At 41.3% G+C, this 20,493-nt stretch overlaps 1 protein-coding gene across 1 annotated transcript; it reads left to right on the plus strand.

Annotated features, from left to right (window-relative positions):
* The first annotated feature begins 103 nt into the window (after window positions 1-103).
* LOC138948040 (uncharacterized) lies at window positions 104-15,293 on the plus strand. The gene is made up of 2 exons (XM_070319599.1): window positions 104-180; window positions 14,552-15,293. The coding sequence occupies exons 1-2, from the start codon at window positions 104-106 to the stop codon at window positions 15,291-15,293; spliced, it is 819 nt and encodes a 272-aa protein (XP_070175700.1).
* The last annotated feature ends 5,200 nt before the right edge of the window (window positions 15,294-20,493 follow it).

Here is a 20,493-nt window from a genome sequence, read left to right on the forward strand (position 1 = left end):
TATGTGTCCAAGTTGTGGTATGTTTCCAAGTTGTGGTATGTGTCCAAGTTGTGGTATGTGTCCAAGATGTGGTAATGTGTCCAAGTTGTGATATGCGTCTAAGATGTGGTCTGTGTCCAAGTTGTGGTATGTGTCCAAGATGTGGTATGTGTCCACGTTGTGGTATGTGTCCAAGATGAGGTATGTGTCCAAGACGTGGTAATGTGTCGAAGTTGTGGAATGTGATGGGACAATAAGGAAATGAAAAAAAATCTAATAGATTCATTGACTTTGGGGTAGCGCGACTCTGTTGTTGCTAGCTCTTCACTGGGAGGAAGCGACCCGAATTTCCCAGCGATGGGACAATACAGAAAAGGAAAAAAAATCCCATAGATTCCTTGACTTTGGGGTAGCGCGACTTTGTTGCTGCTAGCTTTCCACTGGGAGGAAGTAACCCGAATTTCCCAGCAACGGGACAATCTAGTAATGAAAAAAAAATCTAAACAACAACAGTCGCGCTACCCCAAAACTCAAGGGATTTTGTTTTTGTGCCTTGACTTTGGAGATGACAAGAAGTTATCGGGAGCATTAACGTGATTTGTAAACCAAATTACAAATCATGGGGCGCTTAATCCCCAGGCTCAAAACTGTAAGGTTCAGTAGCTAAAGTTGCTTCTGCCATGAATACTGCTTGTGACGTCATCGGAATTTTAACCCAGAATTCACCACTTCCGTACTCACGCGGACGTTCGCGATACAATGGCCGCCAGATCGGAACGCAAAAACGCTTCGCTTCAGCCACGAAATTTGTTGGATTATGGCCCAAAACGATTCCGAAATAAACTAAACCATGTGAGGGAAGGTGAGAAAACAATTTCCTACGGCATGCATTTGTCTGGTTAACCTAAGTCACGCCAAAACGCAAATGAACGCGTTTTTGACACCAAAAAAGCCTGTTGTGGTCCTTTAAGGGTAAGCGAGAGAGTTCTCGTGATTGTTTTAATTGAAAAACTCATTCATAAAAACTAGAGACTATGTTTCTGATCAAAACGAATGATTAATCTGCTGTATCATTGATCATTCGCTTGTCGGAAAGCTCCGCCTATGCGCATCTCTCAAATATGACCTTCTCTTGTCTACTGGCTCGGAAGATTTATTCTACTCCCAAATAGCACTTCTTTGCACCTCTTATGACTCCTTCGTCCTCTAGAATCCCGTACCCATACCAAATACGAGCTGATTTGGTGAAATAAAGCACATTTCTACTTGCAAAACCCATCGAACAGCCATTTCCGGTGCTCGATCGCCGACATTTTCAGCTTTGAAGGCTATTTACGGGCAAATATCAATCGCTCCCTGACTTTTTATGCATCGAGAAACAAATTTAGTCATTGCTGAATCAGTAGCTTACCTTAAATCTTGACATATATCAAACAATACCTAGAAAACAGACAAAACTTGCCTTCACACGTGTCAGGCGCCGCTTTTGGCTTCCGCTCGGCCTGTGACCGGTTATCCCCCGTGATCTAGGAATGACAGACCAGTAATTGTCTGTAGAGTTCTGCAGACCAATAGCACAGGACATCATAAATGAGTTGTGCATATCCACAACATTCATCATATTTAATCTACCATTATCATTTAATTTACACATAATTGTTTGTTTTACTTTTTCAAACGCCCGTGTATTTTAATATTTTTTTCTTTCAAATAAACCTAAACAACATGGAATTAATTTTATGTAAAACATGATAAGGCACGGCGAGAGACTGGAAAATATAAACGAACTGAGGTTTTAACAATGCAAATTTTACCTTGTATACTTAAGTTTCTTTTGGACCAATTAAAAATTATTTGTTGCATACGTTGAATTTTCTTAGACCAGTTGTCTTCAATTGATGACGCAGGTATATTGTTTGAAAAAACAATTCCAACGATTTCTACTCTCCGTTTCCATTTAAGACCAAAATGTTGGTCAGTACAATATTTGTTTGACCCAATCCACATGGCTTCAGTTTTATTTACATTCACTTCTAAATTGGAAACAGTTTTAAACATGTTTAAAATATTTAATGCTCTTTCTAAATCTCTTTGATCATGTAAAAAAAAAAAAAAAAGTGATATCATCGGCATATAAGAGCAGTTTTAGGACCCTCATTGGTGATACCTCAAAAGGTGACATGGGTAGCCGGATACCCTCAACATCTTCATCTGAACGAATCTTAATTGCTAACAATTCAAGGGCTATAATAAACGCCATCGGCGAGAATGGACAGCCTTGACGGATTCCTGATTCCACAGGGAAAATAATGCTCAGAAATCCACCCTGTATAATTAATACAACTTTGACTGTTATTCATGATAACCGTAGTCCATTTCTTAAAATTGTCTCCAAAACCAAACTTATCAAAAGCAAACAAAATAAAGTCTTTGGATATGCTATCAAAAGCGCGTCGAAAATCAACTGCCAATAAAACTCCTGGACCATCGGCCTTTCGTATGATAAATGATACATTTTCTTGTGTAAGCAAAATGAATAGACAGTATCAATGTTCTTGGGGACGAATTTTTTAAAAATACTGACATTCCAAAATTATCAGAAGAGCAAAAGGGCAGTATTGATCAAGAAATTACAGAAAAGAACTCCTTATTGCACTTAAGGGAATGCGAAGTAATTCTGCTCCAGGATTGGATGGAATAACAACCAATTTCATAAAGTTCTTTTGGAGTAATATAAACAAAATGTTATTATCCTCTTTTTGGTCAGCCTTTGAAAAAGGGGAACTATCTGTATCCCAGAAGCGAGCAGCAATCACTCTGATACACAAAGGAAAGGGGCTGAAACGAGAGCACCTAAATAACTGGCGTCCTATATCTGTAACAAACACCGACTATAAACTATTAGCGAAATGCCTTGCAAACATATTAAATCAAGTCATCAATAACTTAATAAGTGAAGATCAAGTTGGGTTTCTAAAAAAAAGAAATTCCAGCACTGTTATTAGAATGATCGATGACGTCATTGAATATATGAATAACAGTAATCAACCAGGATTTTAATGGCGCTAGATTACAGAGCTGCTTTTGACACGATTTCTAAAGAATATATGCTCTGGGCGTTCCAAAAGTTCGGATTTGGTAAATATTTTATTAGGTGGGTCGATACTTTAACAAAAAAATACAGAGAGTAGTATTAATTACATGGGATGGATCTCGAGTCCATTCCCATGTGATACTGGAATACGACAAGGATGTCCATTTTCGCCGTTAGCCTTTGTTCTGGCCCTCGAAGTGTTAGCAATCAAAATCCGTGCAGATCAAGATGTTAAAGGGATTAAAATGCCAAGGAATTCTGATAGACATGGTGAAATTCTTAAACTACTTATGTATGCTGACGACATTAGTTTCTTCCTACAAGATGAGAAAGACCTAAGAAACGTATTACATCTTATAACTCAGTTTTCAAAATTTTCAGGGTTAGCAATGAATGATCAAAAGACAGAAGCAATGTGGCTTGGTATAAATACATTTTCTGCTGACCGACCATGTAATATTATTTGGAAAAAACAAATCAAAATCTTAGGAATTCATTTCAACAACTCTGTCTCAGCCTCCAACCTAGAAGAAAACTGGGAACCTAAACTACATAAAGTAAATGCATTAATAGCAACATGGTCGAAAAGAAACCTAAGTATAATGGGGAAAATATGTATAGTCAAAACATTAATGTTGTCACAGTTTACTTACGTACTGCAATCTCTATGTGCCACAGAAAACTTCCTCAATAAGCTAAATTCATCTCTATTCCGATTTATCTGGAAGAAAAAATATTCAAACAAAAGAGCTTATGAAAAAGTTAATAGAAAAGTAATGTGCCAAGAGACAAATCATGGAGGTCTGAAAATGATTAATGTCAAAGGTATACAAACATCATTTCTAATTTCATGGATTATGAGGCTGCTGGACGGAAGTAACGCAAAGTGGCAACAGATTCCATCAGCATCCTTTTTAAGCTGTCTGCGCTCAAATGTGAGTGCAGAAAATTTTAAAGCAATATTTCTGGAAACAAGCTTTTACCACCTAGCTAAACAATAAACACAAGATCAAAGAAATAAGCAGTAATGAACAGCAGATAGGTGTACGCAATCAAACCTTATGGAATAATGCAAATATAAGGTACAGGAAGCAAACGCTATACATGAATGACTGGATAAAGGCTAAAATATGCGTTGTTAAAGATGTCTTTAACGATAACGACATGTGCTCTTTTGAGGAAATATGTGAACGAACTGGATATAAACAGTCTCGCCTATTTGAATATAATGCAATACAGACTGCCATTAAAGCTCTATTATTGCGTGATACGGGTCAGGCCCGGTCTGATCATATGCCATTTATACAATTATCTCCACGCCAAATTCGCCTAAAGATGTTAAATTATGAGATAAAGGAGCCAAGCTCAGCTGGATTTTGGTCGAACAAATTAAATATTACATTAGAAGATAAACACTGGAAATTAGCTAACGAATGCTCGACAGAAACCCGTCTTCGTCTATTGCATTGGAAAATTTTACACAATATATATCCCACCAACATTTTGCTACATAAGTTGGGAATTCGTCAAACAAATCTCTGTCAGTATTGTAACGAAACCGACTTCATCGAGCACTTTTTCTGGCAGTGTAGAGCAGTGCAATCCATATGGCAGGAATGTCAAGGGTACATATTTAAATGTACAGGCAAAAATATAAAGTTAAGCTGCGAAGAGGCTCTTTTTGGGTATTTCACACGTGATATCCCCAGAGAGAAAACCTTCATAATTAATCACCTTATATTGATATCGAAAATGTGCATAAGCCAGTTTAAGTACGGAAATCCAAAAACTAACATGAAGGTCTTATTTCAGAACCAAGCTCGACTTCGAAATCTCTAGTAAAATTGAACTGTGTATAAGAATATAGATAAATAGTAGTATAGTGCTGTTAATGTAAAGTTATTTATATATGCGCCGTATGATGCTGTGCTGAAAACTAGTACTGTAATTGGTAATTTGTAAATTCTCGCCTTTTGTCCATCGAGCGTTGGATTAATTAACTTGTTATGTATTGTTCCGCTGAAAATGGTATTATTTAACAGAAATATGGGAACAACAACAACAACAACACACACACACACACACACACACGCACTCACACACACACACGCACATACACGCAAACAAACGCACAAACTACTGGACATAGCAAAGGTGAATGAAATAGCTGTAACGTTAGAGTAACTGTAGTGAAGAGAAAAAAAAGAAAAAAAATGTCCATCATATGAATACATGTCCAGGCTAGGTATTAAGGATAAGCGGAAAGAAGTAGAAAAAATAAAAAATAAAAAGACCCATGAAGAAGGATGCTCCCCGCCCCAAAAAAAAGAAGAAAAAAAAAGGGTTGCAGCAGCCTGCATGCAACTGAGGTCAACAAAAAAAAAAAAAAAAAAAGTATCAATGTGTTACTTAAAAAAACGTATGCAGAACATTATCTAGGATTGCTGAAGTCGTACATAGAAGAGTATCATTTATTTAGTGGTAAAAGCGTCATTACACGATATCCTTAGTCAGTTCATAATCAAATTTGAATACGTTTAAGTTAATTGTATACAGGAACTAAAAAAGAAAATAAAGAAAAAAGGGTGTAGTTACCATTCTAATTACTCCACATTTGTCCCCACACCAACCAAAGCCCCATGTCATGACGGAAACACATGAATGAAAAATAGAATTCTCACTTCATGGAGTTTTTCATTTAACATTGTGTGCACATGTTGTTATCAGCAGTGCGAACAAGAGTCGATGTTCAGAAATAACTCTGTCACACTTTTCAAGCGGTGGTACAGAGTAGGAACCCCTATTATTGAAGCAAGGTTTTCAAAGTGAGGCGAAGCAACTATCGTGTTGCTGACTTCTCTGGCGTGCTTAGCGATCACTGCCAGTTCCTAGCAAGCACTCGACGGCAAAATCGTGACTTTAATGTGCATATTTTCGAATGAAAATGGTAATATATCGACCGCACACTGGAGGACATGCACATCAGAGTAAGTTATTCGTCACGATGGCAGATTAAAGCCGGCCAGCAGCGTGCTAGAAAAACGTGCATCATTCAAAGGGGCGCTAACGCTTCCACATCGATTAAAAACCTGAAAGAGTATTTTCGGATAACGTCCATTGGAATTAGAAACAAGTCGCGTGCAGCGAAAATAATACATTCAGTCAATCTGTCGAACTCACAGAATGAAACTGAACGCACTGCATTTCAAGAAGACAATAGTTTTGCCCATACCCCGCTGTCGAAAAAGCGCTTTCACATTAACGTGAAAAGCGTACCGGCCCGATGATCGCTTGAAGTGACAAGCCAAGTAGAGCACAGTAGGGTAAACAGGAAAGGAAAGTGCGCTTTTCTTTATTCTTTTTAACTTTCTGAGTTTGTTTTGAATCCAATCACATCATGTCAATTTAAGCAAACAAACAAACAAAATCCTCTTCCCTCTTCACGTGAAACCAAAAGTCGTAAAGCAAAACAAAGACAACTGACAAAAGCCAGTTAAAGTTTATGAAATAATAAGAACACGCTGAACCGTGTACAGTTGGAAAACACTTAGCTGCTCTGTTAAAAAGTCTTAGCCTGTACAGGCGTTAACACTCCACGTTGTCACAACTCAAAGTTCTTCATCAAGGGTTAGAAAGATGACAAGGTGGGGGGGCGTTTACGCATGGGTACACTCAACTCTCGGTGTAGCCAGGGTCCATTTGATGAAACGCAGTACCGCAACACGGTGGCCTAGTGGTAAGGCGTCCGCCCAGTGAGCGGGAGGTCGTGGGTTCGAACCCCGGCCGGGTCATACCTAAGACGTTAAAATTGGCAATCTAGTGGCTGCTCCGCCTGGCGTCTGGCATTATGGGGTTAGTGCTAGGACTGGTTGGTCCGGTGTCAGAATAATGTGACTGGGTGGAAGCCTGTGCTGCGACTTCTGTCTTGTGTGTGGCGCATGTTATATGTCAAAGCAGCACCGCCCTGATATGGCCCTTCGTGGTCGGCTGGGCGTTAAGCAAACAAACAAACAAAATGAAACGCAGTGGCGCATACAGGTGAAAGTCGCAGCAACACCAGCAACAGCCGTAGAACAGCATCCGTACAGCAAAGAACAGCAACCCCCGTCCAGCGAGAGTGTAGCCAGGGTGTAGCAAGTCTACAGCAAACGTGTAGCCAAAATGTAGCACGTCTCCAGCAACCGGGTAGCCAACCTCCAGCAACCGGGTAGCAACCGGGCAGCAAACATCCAGGAAGCTGAAACAAGAGCAATTGGTGCAGTGACCATGGCAACAATCCCCCTTTTTACCACCTTTAAACATATCTAACTTCCGCCTTCAGCGAGCACGTGGTACCTGAAAGGATAGACTTTTAATAACAACTCAAGACATTTTCTCCTCCTCTCCATATCTGCAAAAAACATATACAGATTACAATTTAGCGTCATAATGAGCAAGTTATACGCTGTCATGGAGAAACAAAACAGAGTTTACATTTCACAGACATTGACCGGTCATCAGCGTAAAGTAACGGCTAATTACCTCAACAGCTCGTAAAACGTAGCTCTCCCAAGCAAACCGCTTGAATATTTGGCTCCCGCTCGTCAGCGAAAGTAGGTAGCCAAATCCCTCCGTCCTAAGCCTTCTGCGTGCTGAGATGACGCCAGAAGCCCGTTGGTCGACCTAAACCGGTCTTGCAACGCGTTGGAATCCTCCAAATCTTAGTCAACGGGAACCCAGACCTTTCGTCTGCAAAGCATGTGTAGAAAAGAAAGAAAGAAAGACGGGAAAGAAAGACCATGTGATCTCTCTGACCAATCCGCAATCGCCTGTCCTACAACAAGTGATCTCCCTGACCAATGACTTGTCGCCTACCATACACACGCATAGTGTTTTACTAGTGAGCGAAAAATCACCCCATTTTCCTGCACGGATTTCGCGCCGGCAATTTCCACGTGCATTTCGTGATTTTTCCAGCAAAAGCTTTTTCCGCAATGCGGCAACCAGCACAGGCGTATTACATTGCAATTTGGGAAAGGCGCCCCACAAAGAGTTCTTTTCCCACTCGTGTCACTGAAACCGTGACATACACACATACGTACACCACCGACCTCGTCTCGATTCCCCGTCTAGGCTAAAACATTTAGGTAAAACTTCAATAAATGTAAAAATGTAAAAATAATCATTTCAAAAAAGTTAAAGTCTTGGAATTGTTAATTCAGGACAAAGCGAAACATTCACAAGAACTTCGGCCTATCGGCATTAATTAAAGCAGTCTTTATCCTACATACGTGAGAGAGACACCCGTGAGATAATAATCGTTCAAATCACACGTGTGTATATCATGTAAATGAGGTCATGTCAAGCAAGTCTGGCAGGGACCTGTTTTTCCACTGCTTATGATGCCAAAGTCACCGAGACAAACGTCATTATAGAAACACAAATTGCGCTCGCTAATTACCCTCGATGAATCTTTAGAACTAACACGTCACGCCACACTTTCAGAGTGACGTTTCTTTGCTTTGACGTAATAGATTGCACTAGGCTTTAGAAGAGATCGAGGTTCTAAAACAAGCGTCTTCAATTTAGCTGCCTCGAATGCAGGACATTTTCAGTAAAATACACGTAAGTACAGTATGTAGGATAAACAGAATACTACATGGCTTGCTGTTCCGTACCAGATTTACACTCGTTGCTTTTTCAAATAGTGAACAGCTCGCTTTCGCTCGCAGTTCAATATTTTAAAAAAAAAACTCGTGTAAATCTGGTACGACACAGCAAGCCATGTAGTATTCTCTATATATGTTTTGGATTTCTATCCAGTATTTCTCTTGTTATGCATTTATACCAGCTATTGTGTTTTCAGCGTAGCAATAGGGCCCGATATTTAGACGAGACAAGTATAATGCCGACGAGTCGAAGACGAGTCGCATTATACTTGTTCGAGTCTAAATATCGGACCCTATTGCTACGATGAAAACACAATAGCGATTATATAGCTATTCTGACATTAAATTCTGTGTTAAAATCATGTTTTTGTCAGCAACAAGTACCACAATGGTCCATGTCGTTGAGTGCAGACGACAGTTCCCTTTCCGCATGAAGCCACGGAAATAACCGAACATTGAAAAACCCACGGACATGTATTACGGAGAAAACTCGAGATAACCGGATGTTTAGCATTACGTCAATATGCTAGGAATCATATGACGTCATGACGTATCATGCTTGCCTACGTATATTGTATGTTCGAAAGTCTGACTTCTGTTGGGAATTCGCGTGGTGAAGACTGCGGTAAATCTGCAGATGATAAGAGAACAAGGATTGTCTCAGAAGAAACGACTAAATGTTTCAGACCAGTAACTTCATTTCAACATTGCACTATACAATGGACGTTCTATGTGACAGGAGAGTTAACTGATTTTGTGTTAAACATTGGAGAGATCGTCTGCTAGAATCAGAGATAGGTCGCTTCAGATTGCAGCTTCTGGAAATTTGCTATCGACATTTGTAAAGCTGAAAAACATTCCCGAGAAGAATTTCAAGTTTGTAAAGCTGAAAAACATTCCCGAGAAGAATTTCAAGTTGTCAGTATATGCTGTCGATAGAAACATCGCCGCGTGGTACAGATGTGTAAACCGGAACCATGCGTCGGCCATTTTACTCAATATGCTTTTGGATGCCATTTTACTCAATATGCTTTTGGATATTGAGTAAAATGGCCGACTTCGGCAGCAATATGCTTTGATGATAGGAAGAGACCATCCAATCACAGCCCCCGAATTCCCCCACGTGTTCATCAGAATAGCTTGCTATTCTGATGAACACGTGGGGGAATTCGGGGGCTGTGATTGGATGGTCTCTTCCGATCATCAAAGCATAATGCTACGGAAGTCGGCCATTTTTCTCAATATCCAAAAGCATATTGTCAATAACAAAGACGCATGGTTCCGGTTTCTTCCACGTGTATAAAGTACACGCATACCTCGCCAGGTTTGTTTATGTGACAAGTCGACAGACGATGCCATTTGCTTTGTGTGTGTTTTTGTTGTTGCATATAATGTACATGACATACATTACGTGTAAAATCCAGTTCTTTAACAGGCAACAAACCTTGCAAATTTCCAGAAGCTGCAATCTGAAGCGACCTATCTCTGATTCTAGCAGACGATCTCTCCAATGTTTAACACAAAATCAGCAAACTCTCCTGTCACATAGAACGTCCATTGTGTAGTGCAATGTTGAAATGAAGGTACTGGTCTGAAACATTTAGTCGTTTCTTCTGAGACAATCCTTGTTCTCTTATCATCTACAGATTTACCGCTGTCTTCACCCAACAGAAGTCAGACTTTCGAACATACAATCTACGTAGGCAAGCATGATACGTCATGACGTCATATGATTCCTAGCATATTGACGTAATGCTAAACATCCGGTTATCTCGAGTTTTCTCCGTAATACATGTCCGTGGGTTTTTCAATGTTCGGTTATTTCCGTGGCTTCATGCGGAAAGGGAACCGTCGTCTGCAATCAACGACATGGACCATTCTGGTAGTTGTTGCTGACAAAAACATGATTTTAACACATAATTTAATGTCAGAATAGCTATATAAACGCTATTGTGTTTTCATCGTAGCAATAGGGCCCGATATTTAGACTCGAACAAGTATAATGCGACTCGTCTTCGACTCGTCGGCATTATACTTGTCTCGTCTAAATATCGGGCCCTATTATTGCTACGCTGAAAACACAATAGTTGTTACTACTGAAGCAGGTGTCGATCGTACAGACGGTTGAAAACGGCAGATGTTTGCGTCAATTTTGAGGGGTATCATGACAAAAAGCTCTGTATTTCAGCTATGAACTGTGGGATTGCTTTGAAACTTAAATGACATTATGCTTACATACGAAATAAGTATAATTAGAACAATTTCGGGTCATTATAGGTATTCGTTCAGTTGTTATGTTATTTTCCGGAAAGAGTTTTAAAACCTGTCATAGGTTGGTTGACTGGAAAGGTTGAAACAAGTTATTTGGTCTTCTATTTGCCTTACGGTAAACATACTAGACAACAACTACTCAAACCCCTCGCAAGAAAACAACCTGGTTATCCTTATACCAAAAAAAGTGTTCCATATCACGGGGATTTCTCAACAATTCTGTGTTCACCCGCAAAGTGCAAGATAACCCCACCTTAAAAGAAAAAAAGTGTATGTCGAGGACAATGACCATGTAAGATGTCTGAACATAAAAGTACAGAGGGCATGTTGCAGTTACACAAGATAAAATTGTTGACCCTCATGATGAACACAAGACTGGTAGCTTCAGCTGTACGGCCACTGCTACAGATGACACGTACGGTCCCACCGACTCTGTGCAAGGTAATATATGTTAAATTATGTGTGTGTGTGTGTGTGTGTGTGTGTGTGTGTGTTTGCGGATATCCTCCATGACCCACGCTAACTCTCGGACAGCAGCATCCGGGCTCTCACATATGGAACGCCAGATACGCTATGTCCTCGCGGAATTCCTCGCGTAATTCCGCGCGGACTTTCGAGCTATTCTCGTCGTTCTAGCAGTCTGAGGAGTAACGGATGGCGCATAAAATGAGTCATTTGTGTCGTTTTACGCCTCTTTTTACAGTTCTACTTTGAAAGGATGCCGCACACACATAACAACAGTCCTTCCTTTACGCTCTTTTAAGTAAAAAAAAGGTCTGACAAGGCGTGTACGTCGAATGACAAACATACATACCCTTACTTGAATAAAATGCTATACCAGCCAAAAATAAACCAGAAAATACATCTCTGACAACAACAACAACAACAACAACAACAACAACAACAACTCAATTCATGTCTGCAAAGGAAGCAGGACAGTTGCTGATTTCAGTACGTATCCAAAGAAGTAGATGCCCATATAGCGAGCAAAATTGCGTACAGATCTGTCTAAAATCTGTATTTTTCTGTTTAATTTAACATTCTGCCTGTAAGAAAATGTCTTCTTCAAGCACCTATGATACATGGGTCTTGGCAATGATCGCATTCATTAACAGCGCAACATCAATTGCTATTTGTAATCCTGCGTTTTGAAGAATTTGAGTGATCGCCTTTGATTTCAAAGCAATAACATATGAGTGTCCGGTAAATTCCCATTCCATGTTTTTAGTGAGTAGAGAATAGCTCGAAAGTCCTCGCGGAATTCCTCGAGGAATTCCTGGAGGAATTGCGCGAGGACATTAAAAAGTCCGGGCGGAATTTCTGACCAATCAACGACGAGAATAGCTCGAAAGTCCGCGCGGAATTACGCGAGGAATTCCGCGGGGGCATGGCGTATCTGGCGCTCCATACTCACAACGGGTTCATAAGAGCTTTTCCTCTACATGTAAACACAGGAACACGTCGTAAGGGGCCATTTTCAGAAAAATTTAGTGAACGGAACATCAGGCAGACACCCTAAGCTGTCAGAAATTTGATTGATTTGGAAGCTGTGGAAAACGGGACGTTGCCATGGTGTAGCATCAACCCTTGTGTACACGTGTTTTGCGCCAGACTTTAAACGCCATGGGCAGGCAATGATGCACGTATTGCTCTAAGGTAACATTAGGCTGCTCCCCTACTAGAAGTGAGGCGATATGACCTTAACTTTTTTTTTAAATGGGACCACCTTCTTCTTGCCAGTGTTCCGAGATACTTAATAGTTGATAGGGGTGGAACAGTTTAATAACATCCAAACGGCTGATTGATGTATTGCCCAGGGTCTGATTGATAGACCCAAGTCCCCATCGCCTGTGACAACCTTCCTTTAAGCCTTTTACACTCTCTTTAGTGATACTCGGGGAGAATTTATATGCAACATTCGATACGTACCCCCTTTTGTACACGAGAGAGAGCATCCACTGTCTGCAACGCTTGTATACCCCTGGATGCTTATGCCAGATAACATGTAAGGGTGCCGTTTCAATTCTCTATGTGTCATATACCTCCGTGTTTGTGATTCGTGCATCATCTCGCATCAACATTTCAACGGCAGCAACGTTTGTTGCTGTGACAGCATTCAACTGTCGTTCTGGGTGGGTGTCATCTTTGGAGATCTGTCTACCCGATTTAAAATCATTGTACCAGTTGTAAGTACTCGCTTTGGAAGGTGCATTCTTACCAAAAGATTCCAACAATGTGCAGTAAGTGTGAGAAACATAACAATCCTTTGCGAGATTGTTATACATCATGGCTCTAAACGAGCTTTTTTGTGTGTGGCTCCATGACATGCAAGTAAACATTGACGGGTTGTGTTTTTTAAGAGCAGTTTTCTAAGCAGAAGAAACTTCGAGATACATTACATTTGTTGGTGATACGTCATTGTAAATATCTTGAGGCATTGCCAGGAGATTGGAGTTTAAGCACTTTCAGAACACCCCTCGTATGGACACTAGCAGACGATTAAATCAGTACCGGACGGTATGCATGATAACGCAAATTTCGTGCGCCCCGGGACCCCCTCTTTTTAAGTTAAGTGCGTCACGGGACCTCCTTCAAGAATTTCTAGGACGTTTTTTCGGCTTCTAGTGCGCAAAGGAAAAAGGGATGCACAATTTGGGGAGCCCTGTAGATAAGGATTAATATTTAAAGGCACAGTGCAGCTCACAGTCTTCGTTTTGCGTTTTTGTTGCAGCTGAGTGCATTGACAGTTCAAAAATCCTCCTATGGTAGTAAAACAAACCCAAAACTACCCAACGACGACATCTGTGAAGCTCGACAGTTTCTTGTTCACGCGAGTGCATAAATTAACCTAGTTATTACGTGGTGTTTGGTCGGAGTTCGATTCAAATTGAGTGATTCCGGCCTCCATTTTATTTTACACAAACTCATGATGACGTCTGACATAGTTTGCTGGTGACGTGTCTTTTTGTGCATGATGTGGTGATCTACCTGATCTAAATATAGATACAAAAATAGGTCAAGACCAGCCGGGTCCGAGTACGAAATTAATTCGTAAATAAATCGCAGTTCTTGACTCTTTGGGTGCAAGTCAATGAAACTTGGTAGTTCTTCTAACGGATAGCTGCCTGAGGTATGACTAAAAGCCCCAGGGGCTCCGTGCACCTGTATTTGACAAGTTCAGTACCTTTAAAACTGATGACAATCTCTTGTTGTCCATCTGCCATTAAAAAACTAACACTTCATATTTCAGACCAAAGGCCACTAAGTGAGATACTGAGTGAAACTCCCCTTGACATTGAGTGTACGCAGACCGTATATCTAACTCCTACTGTTGAAACTGCATACATAACTCTTACTCCTGACGTCATCACTTTAACACCCGATGTTGAGACAGCGCACGTCACCCTCACACCAGTTGTCGTCACTTTGACTCCTGACGTCGAAACGGCATACGTCACATTAACACCGTCACCCGTGACCAGGGTGGTACCAACCACTGTACAGCACCAAGTTACAAAAACGATCACAACGACGGTACACAATTCGGTTATGACAACAGTGGAAAAACCGGTGACATCAACACGATATATATTTGTAACGACAACAGCCCAGGAACCGCTTATGACGACACTGAAGGCGATTTTAACAACAACAGTGAACGAACCGGTAACGACGACAGTAAACAATTTATTGACAACTACGACCAGAGAGACAGTTGCAACTACCGTGGAAAAGATGGTAACAACAACAGTGACGGATCCAGTGACAACAACGATGGAACAGATGGTAACAACAACAGTGACACATCCACTGACAACAACGATGGAACATATGGTAACAACAACAGTGACGGAGCCAGTGACAACAACGGTGGAAAACATGGTAACAACAACAGTGACACATCCACTGACAACAACGATGGAACATATGGTAACAACAACAGTGACGGAGCCAGTGACAACTACGGTGGAAAACATGGTAACAACAACAATGACACAGCCAGTGACAACAATGTTGGAACAGATGAAAACAACAACAGTGACACATCCACTGACAACAACGATGGAACATATGGTAACAACAACAGTGACGGAGCCAGTGACAACTACTGTGGAAAACATGGTAACAACAACAGTGACACAGCCAGTGACAACAACGATGGAACAGATGGTAACAACAACAGTGACACATCCACTGACAACAACGATGGAACATATGGTAACAACAACAGTGACGGATCCAGTTGCAACTACCGTGGAAAAGATGGTAACAACAACAGTGACGGATCCAGTGACAACTAAGTATGTAACAAGAACAGAACAGCAACAAGTGACGATGACAGTCACCCCGACGCCTGTTTTGATCACCACGACTGTACCACACACAATCACGGCCACCCAGAATCTATCGATAATCGAGACCCAAACTGTCAACGTCACTGTTTCGCAAATCTCGGTCGTAACGACCACTCAACAACTCTCGCCCCTCCTCTCGTCGAGCTGTCCACCGTTACCAACCGTACCAACCCCGAACTACCTGACCGCAATCCCCAAGACAGAAGAGGAAGTTCTGGAGGAGATGGGCAAGGTGGTGAAAGAGCTGGAGGTCAATCCCCAGAACGTGTCGAGGTCCCGGCGCAAGAAGCAGAGTGCCCCGGATGAACGGAAGTCGTCGCAGACGCTTGGGATCGCGGCCCTTTTGCTGGTCCTTGGCGGCCCGCTGGTGATCATGCTGCTAGATATACCCGCCTTCTACAGGGACATCCGACGTCTTCATCAGGCCAAGACACACCCCGATGGAGGGGAGGCGGGTAAAGGCAAAGGGGAGGATAAAGGTGGAATTGAGGAGGCGCAGCAGGAGTAAAGAAACTGGCAGGAGATGTTGCAGGAGTGGCAGGATAAGGAGAGTCAAGAGCAAGTGTGGACACTTTTTTTAAAAATGTAATAAAGAAACATAGGAGATGCTGCAGGAGTGGCAGGATGAGGAAAGTCAAGAGCAAGTGTGGAAAGAATAAGTGGTTTTTTTTTTATTAAATAAAGAAACTGGCAGGAGATGTTGCAGGAGTGGCAGGATAAGGAGAGTCAAGAGCAAGTGTGGACACTTTTTTTAAAAATGTAATAAAGAAACATAGGAGATGCTGCAGGAGTGGCAGGATGAGGAAAGTCAAGAGCAAGTGTGGAAAGAATAAGGCGTTTTTTCATTACATAAAGAAACTGAGACGATATGCTACAGGAGTGGCAAGATAAAGAGTTAACTTGGAAACAGTAAGGTGTTTTTGAATAAAGAAACTGAGAGGCGATGCTGCAGGAAAGACATGGGAAAGGCTGAGCAGGAGGAAAAGGTGGAACAGACAAGGCGCAAGGTGTGACCAATGCTCCTTCGTTGCATGACGTTTTGGCTCTGGTGATTAATATATAAATAGTTCAACGTGAATCAGTTGATCAAGAGTAAAAAAGGCGATCTTTTCACACTCACACGCACGCACACACACACACACACACACACACACACACACACACACACACACACACTCACACACACACACACGCACACACACTAACACGCACGCACATACACACACACACGCACACGCACACATACACACAAGTACACACACACAAGTACACACACACACACACACACACACACACACATGCACACACATAGACACACACACAGCACGAACGTACGCACGCACGCACGCACTCACGCACGTACGCGCGCGCGCTCACGCATGCACACACACACGCACGCACGAAGGCACACACGCACGCACTCGCGCACGCGGTCACGCACACACAAAATACTTTATTCTCTGTAATGTTGACAGGGTTAAGTATGCAGTTTTATGTATCAAGTGTCCGTAAATTTGCATATTAAATATGACCAGATGTGAATATGAACACTGTACGTTCTAAATTAGACGAGTGCAGCTGTGCAATGATATTTCGTCGTTATGTTGCTTTTGTTCTCGCTTTTTTTTCCATCACTATTGAGTGTATAAAGTTTTGCGATGTTGTGACAAATGCTTTTGTGTGTGTTGGCCGGGTAGTCAAAAAGAACCCGAGTGGTATAAATGCTTTAGATATGCTTTACAAAGAACCCCATCCGTATGAGCACTGAAATATTTAAAATTGTTATATATATGAGTGCAAATACGTCAGAAAGATTTAAAATATCAATTTTGTCAAACGATAACTTCGAGAGATGAGGATTTATGTATCTTCAAGTTTGACAACAGAAAGACACCCGTGCCAAAAAAAGTTAAGTAACCCTGACATTTTATGCAAAACGCAATATGTAAAAGTTAATCAAATTTGATTTGACCGCTACACATTTTTTATTTCGGGTTTAAAATAATCTGGCAGGGTTCTATTCTAATCACCAAACTAGGACGGATGACAGAATCTTTCAACAAATTGTGTAATTATACATGTACTTAAGAAAATAGTATTCCAAATGCAAACTTGCAGTTTGAATAATAAACACGTTTGAAATTAACATTGCAAAGAACCCTACTGGCCGGTGCAAAACATCGTTTTTTAGCATGCGTAAAGAGTATAATACTTGAAAAGATTTACATTAGGACTTTTTTTCGTGAATTTTATGTGCGTGTATAAACTTTCTTTATTTGAATTTTATTGTTTAACAACATTTTGTTTATTATTGAGTGTCACGAGAAGTGGCGGTATTGCAATGCACATGGTAATAAACTACACTAGTTCACCATTTTGTTGAATGTTTTCCGGTATCGTTTTCAGTGGAAGTATGTGATTTTGTATTTGTTTTCCCGAATGTCTGTTTCCAGCTTAGAAGGCACAGTCTTATCTGTGAAAGCTGTTATTTGTAATATTTCAAATCTGTCTGTGCTTTTACATGAGATAAGGCCATCCCTCTACTTGGACACATACCAAAAATTAAACATCCAGACTACCCTCTCTGCAGAGTTAGACATGTTCGATGAATTGATTTCGCAGGTTGACAGTAGTGGCTTGTAAAAAAAAAAATCATGAATAAAAATTCCAACTCTTCACGAAAAACATCCAGGTTTTGGATTTTTGGAACGTGTCCAAGCGAAGGGTTGGTCCTATTTATTTTTAAAGCCTGGTCAGGTCTGAGATGGCGAACCGTACAGTTTATACGGGAAGGACTATGCGTTTAAAACTTAGAAAACCCGAATGTTTTGTCTTGATTCCAGATAAGAACACGTATTGTATTGCTCACACGTAAGCAAGACAACACGTAAGAAGCAGTAAACGTTATCACATAACCTCTACAGAACTCAATCATAACCAAAAGATGCAACATTAAACGCCATCACATTACTTCTGAAGAACAAAATTATAACCAAATGATACAATATCAAACGTCATCACATTTCTTCTATACAACAATATCATTACCAAATAATACAGAGCGCTAATAATAATGTTATGCATGCAGGGTATACTGTGTGCGCGTACAATCTTTTGTTGTAAAAATACTAAGCACAGTGTTCGTCAAAATGAGTACATGCAGAATAACTCTAAATGCAGTATTGACTCCTCTTACTGAGGCGACATTATGTCCATTTAGCACTAGCAAGTGAAATTAGGTCATGTTTAACCCAAAAGGAGGCTGCACCAAATCAATTTCTCTCAGCAAGATATTCTCACTGACATTTCGTACGTCATACACTACAATTAAAAGTATTCAAGCAAATTCAGTCTTCCGTTCAGCGCAATTAAAATTGCTGCAGTCCTAGTATTGTCTTAAACGTAAGCAAATAATTGATTGTTTAACGAAGGTACACTGTGTTTCAAAGACCCCTAGCTTTACATGAACTAGACACCCTTGTGAGCATTACAAATGACACGAATGTCGACCAGGTCACTAAGAGCTTTAAAAACTGTCTTCTCTTCAATCAGTCAATGAAATTCAATACAGAACGCCGCACTCGTCATGAATAAGACACAAAGAACTCTAAATACTTAACTGTTTCACGAGCCAGTGACTCATAAAATCATCACGGATCTGATCAATTTGAAGTTTCATAATAAGATTTCAGTCTACGTAATACCACTGTCTCTTGTTTGCATGTACTGGCCCCTTTTGTAGAGTTGAGTCGCTATGCGGAATGTTGACATCACTATGGGTAGCGTTACTGTTAGCAATATAGACAGACAGATCGACGCTAAGTCAGCAAGCAAACAAAGACACAGTCACACACGCACAGACACAGCCACACACGCACAGACACAGACACACACGCACAGACACAGCCAGCCAGCCAGACAGACGGGCAGACACACTAACTCTTGGGTAGCTCATTCGCGGGCTGTTGTGGCATTACGCCTTCGCGTACCGTTTCCGTTGTTTTGTTTGCGCCCGCGTGCGTGTGTGTGTGTGTGTGTGTGTGTGTGTGTGTGTGTGTGTGTGTGTGTGTGTGTGTGTGTGTGTGTGTGTGTGTGCAGGAGCGGATTAGGGGGGGGTTACTGGGGTTCCGGACCCCCCCCCCGGCTGTCAAAAAAAAAAAAAAAAATTAATACTAACTTTAAAAGAAACAAGAAATTCCTCCGAGGTAGGAAAAACACCCCCGTCCTTACCATTCTCACTGCCACCAACTGAGAAGGTTATTTCCCTTTGACCATTAATATGTCCCTCTATAAGTCCTTGTAGAATCTTAATCCACCAATAACTCCCTAACCGTGTGTTTGACTGGTCCCAATTTTTGTAAGGACCGTCTCAGGAATGTATAGAACCTGTTCACCAAGTTTGGTGACGATCGGTCCGTTCATTCTTGAGATCTATATGCGAACACAAACACACAAACACACAAACAAACAAACAAACACATCGACCGAATCCTATACACACCCCTATACCGGGGGTGTAATAATGAGTGGCTGCTGACACCAGTTGATCATGTTTAAAATCAAGGATAAGCCATAAATTGTTCATAAAATAGCTAAAACTCTTCAGCTTCTGGTGGGCAAAGGGGGGTTTTGCCCATGTACCCCACAAGGGGTCTACCCCTGGACCCCAAGTTGTAACCCCCCCCCCCTCTGGCTTAACTGCTCCGCCCCTGGTGTGTGTGGGTGTGTGTGTGTGTGTGTGTGTGGTGTGTGTGAGTGTGTGTGGGAGAGAGAGAGAGAGAGAGAGAGAGAGAGAGAGAGAGAGAGAGAGAGAGAGAGAGAGAGAGAGAGAGAGAGAGAGAGAGAGAGCAACGTGCGAGTTATTTTGTACATTGATAAAACAGATGCAACATCAAAATAGCTACTATTGCAAACGAACAGACAAAAAGTTAACTTATAAACAGACAGATAGACAGACAAACAGACCGACAGACAGACCGACCGACCGACCGACCGACAGACAGACAGATAGACAGACAGATAGACAGACAGACAGACAGACAGACAGATAGACAGACAGACAGATAGACAGACAGATAGACAGACAGACGCTCTGTCAGACTGAGAAAATCAAACCAAACAAACAAGGCAAGGCAAAGCAAGGGAA

The sequence above is a fragment of the Littorina saxatilis genome, linkage group LG1 (assembly GCF_037325665.1).
Source record: "Littorina saxatilis isolate snail1 linkage group LG1, US_GU_Lsax_2.0, whole genome shotgun sequence".
In the NCBI taxonomy this organism is placed as follows: domain Eukaryota; kingdom Metazoa; phylum Mollusca; class Gastropoda; order Littorinimorpha; family Littorinidae; genus Littorina; species Littorina saxatilis.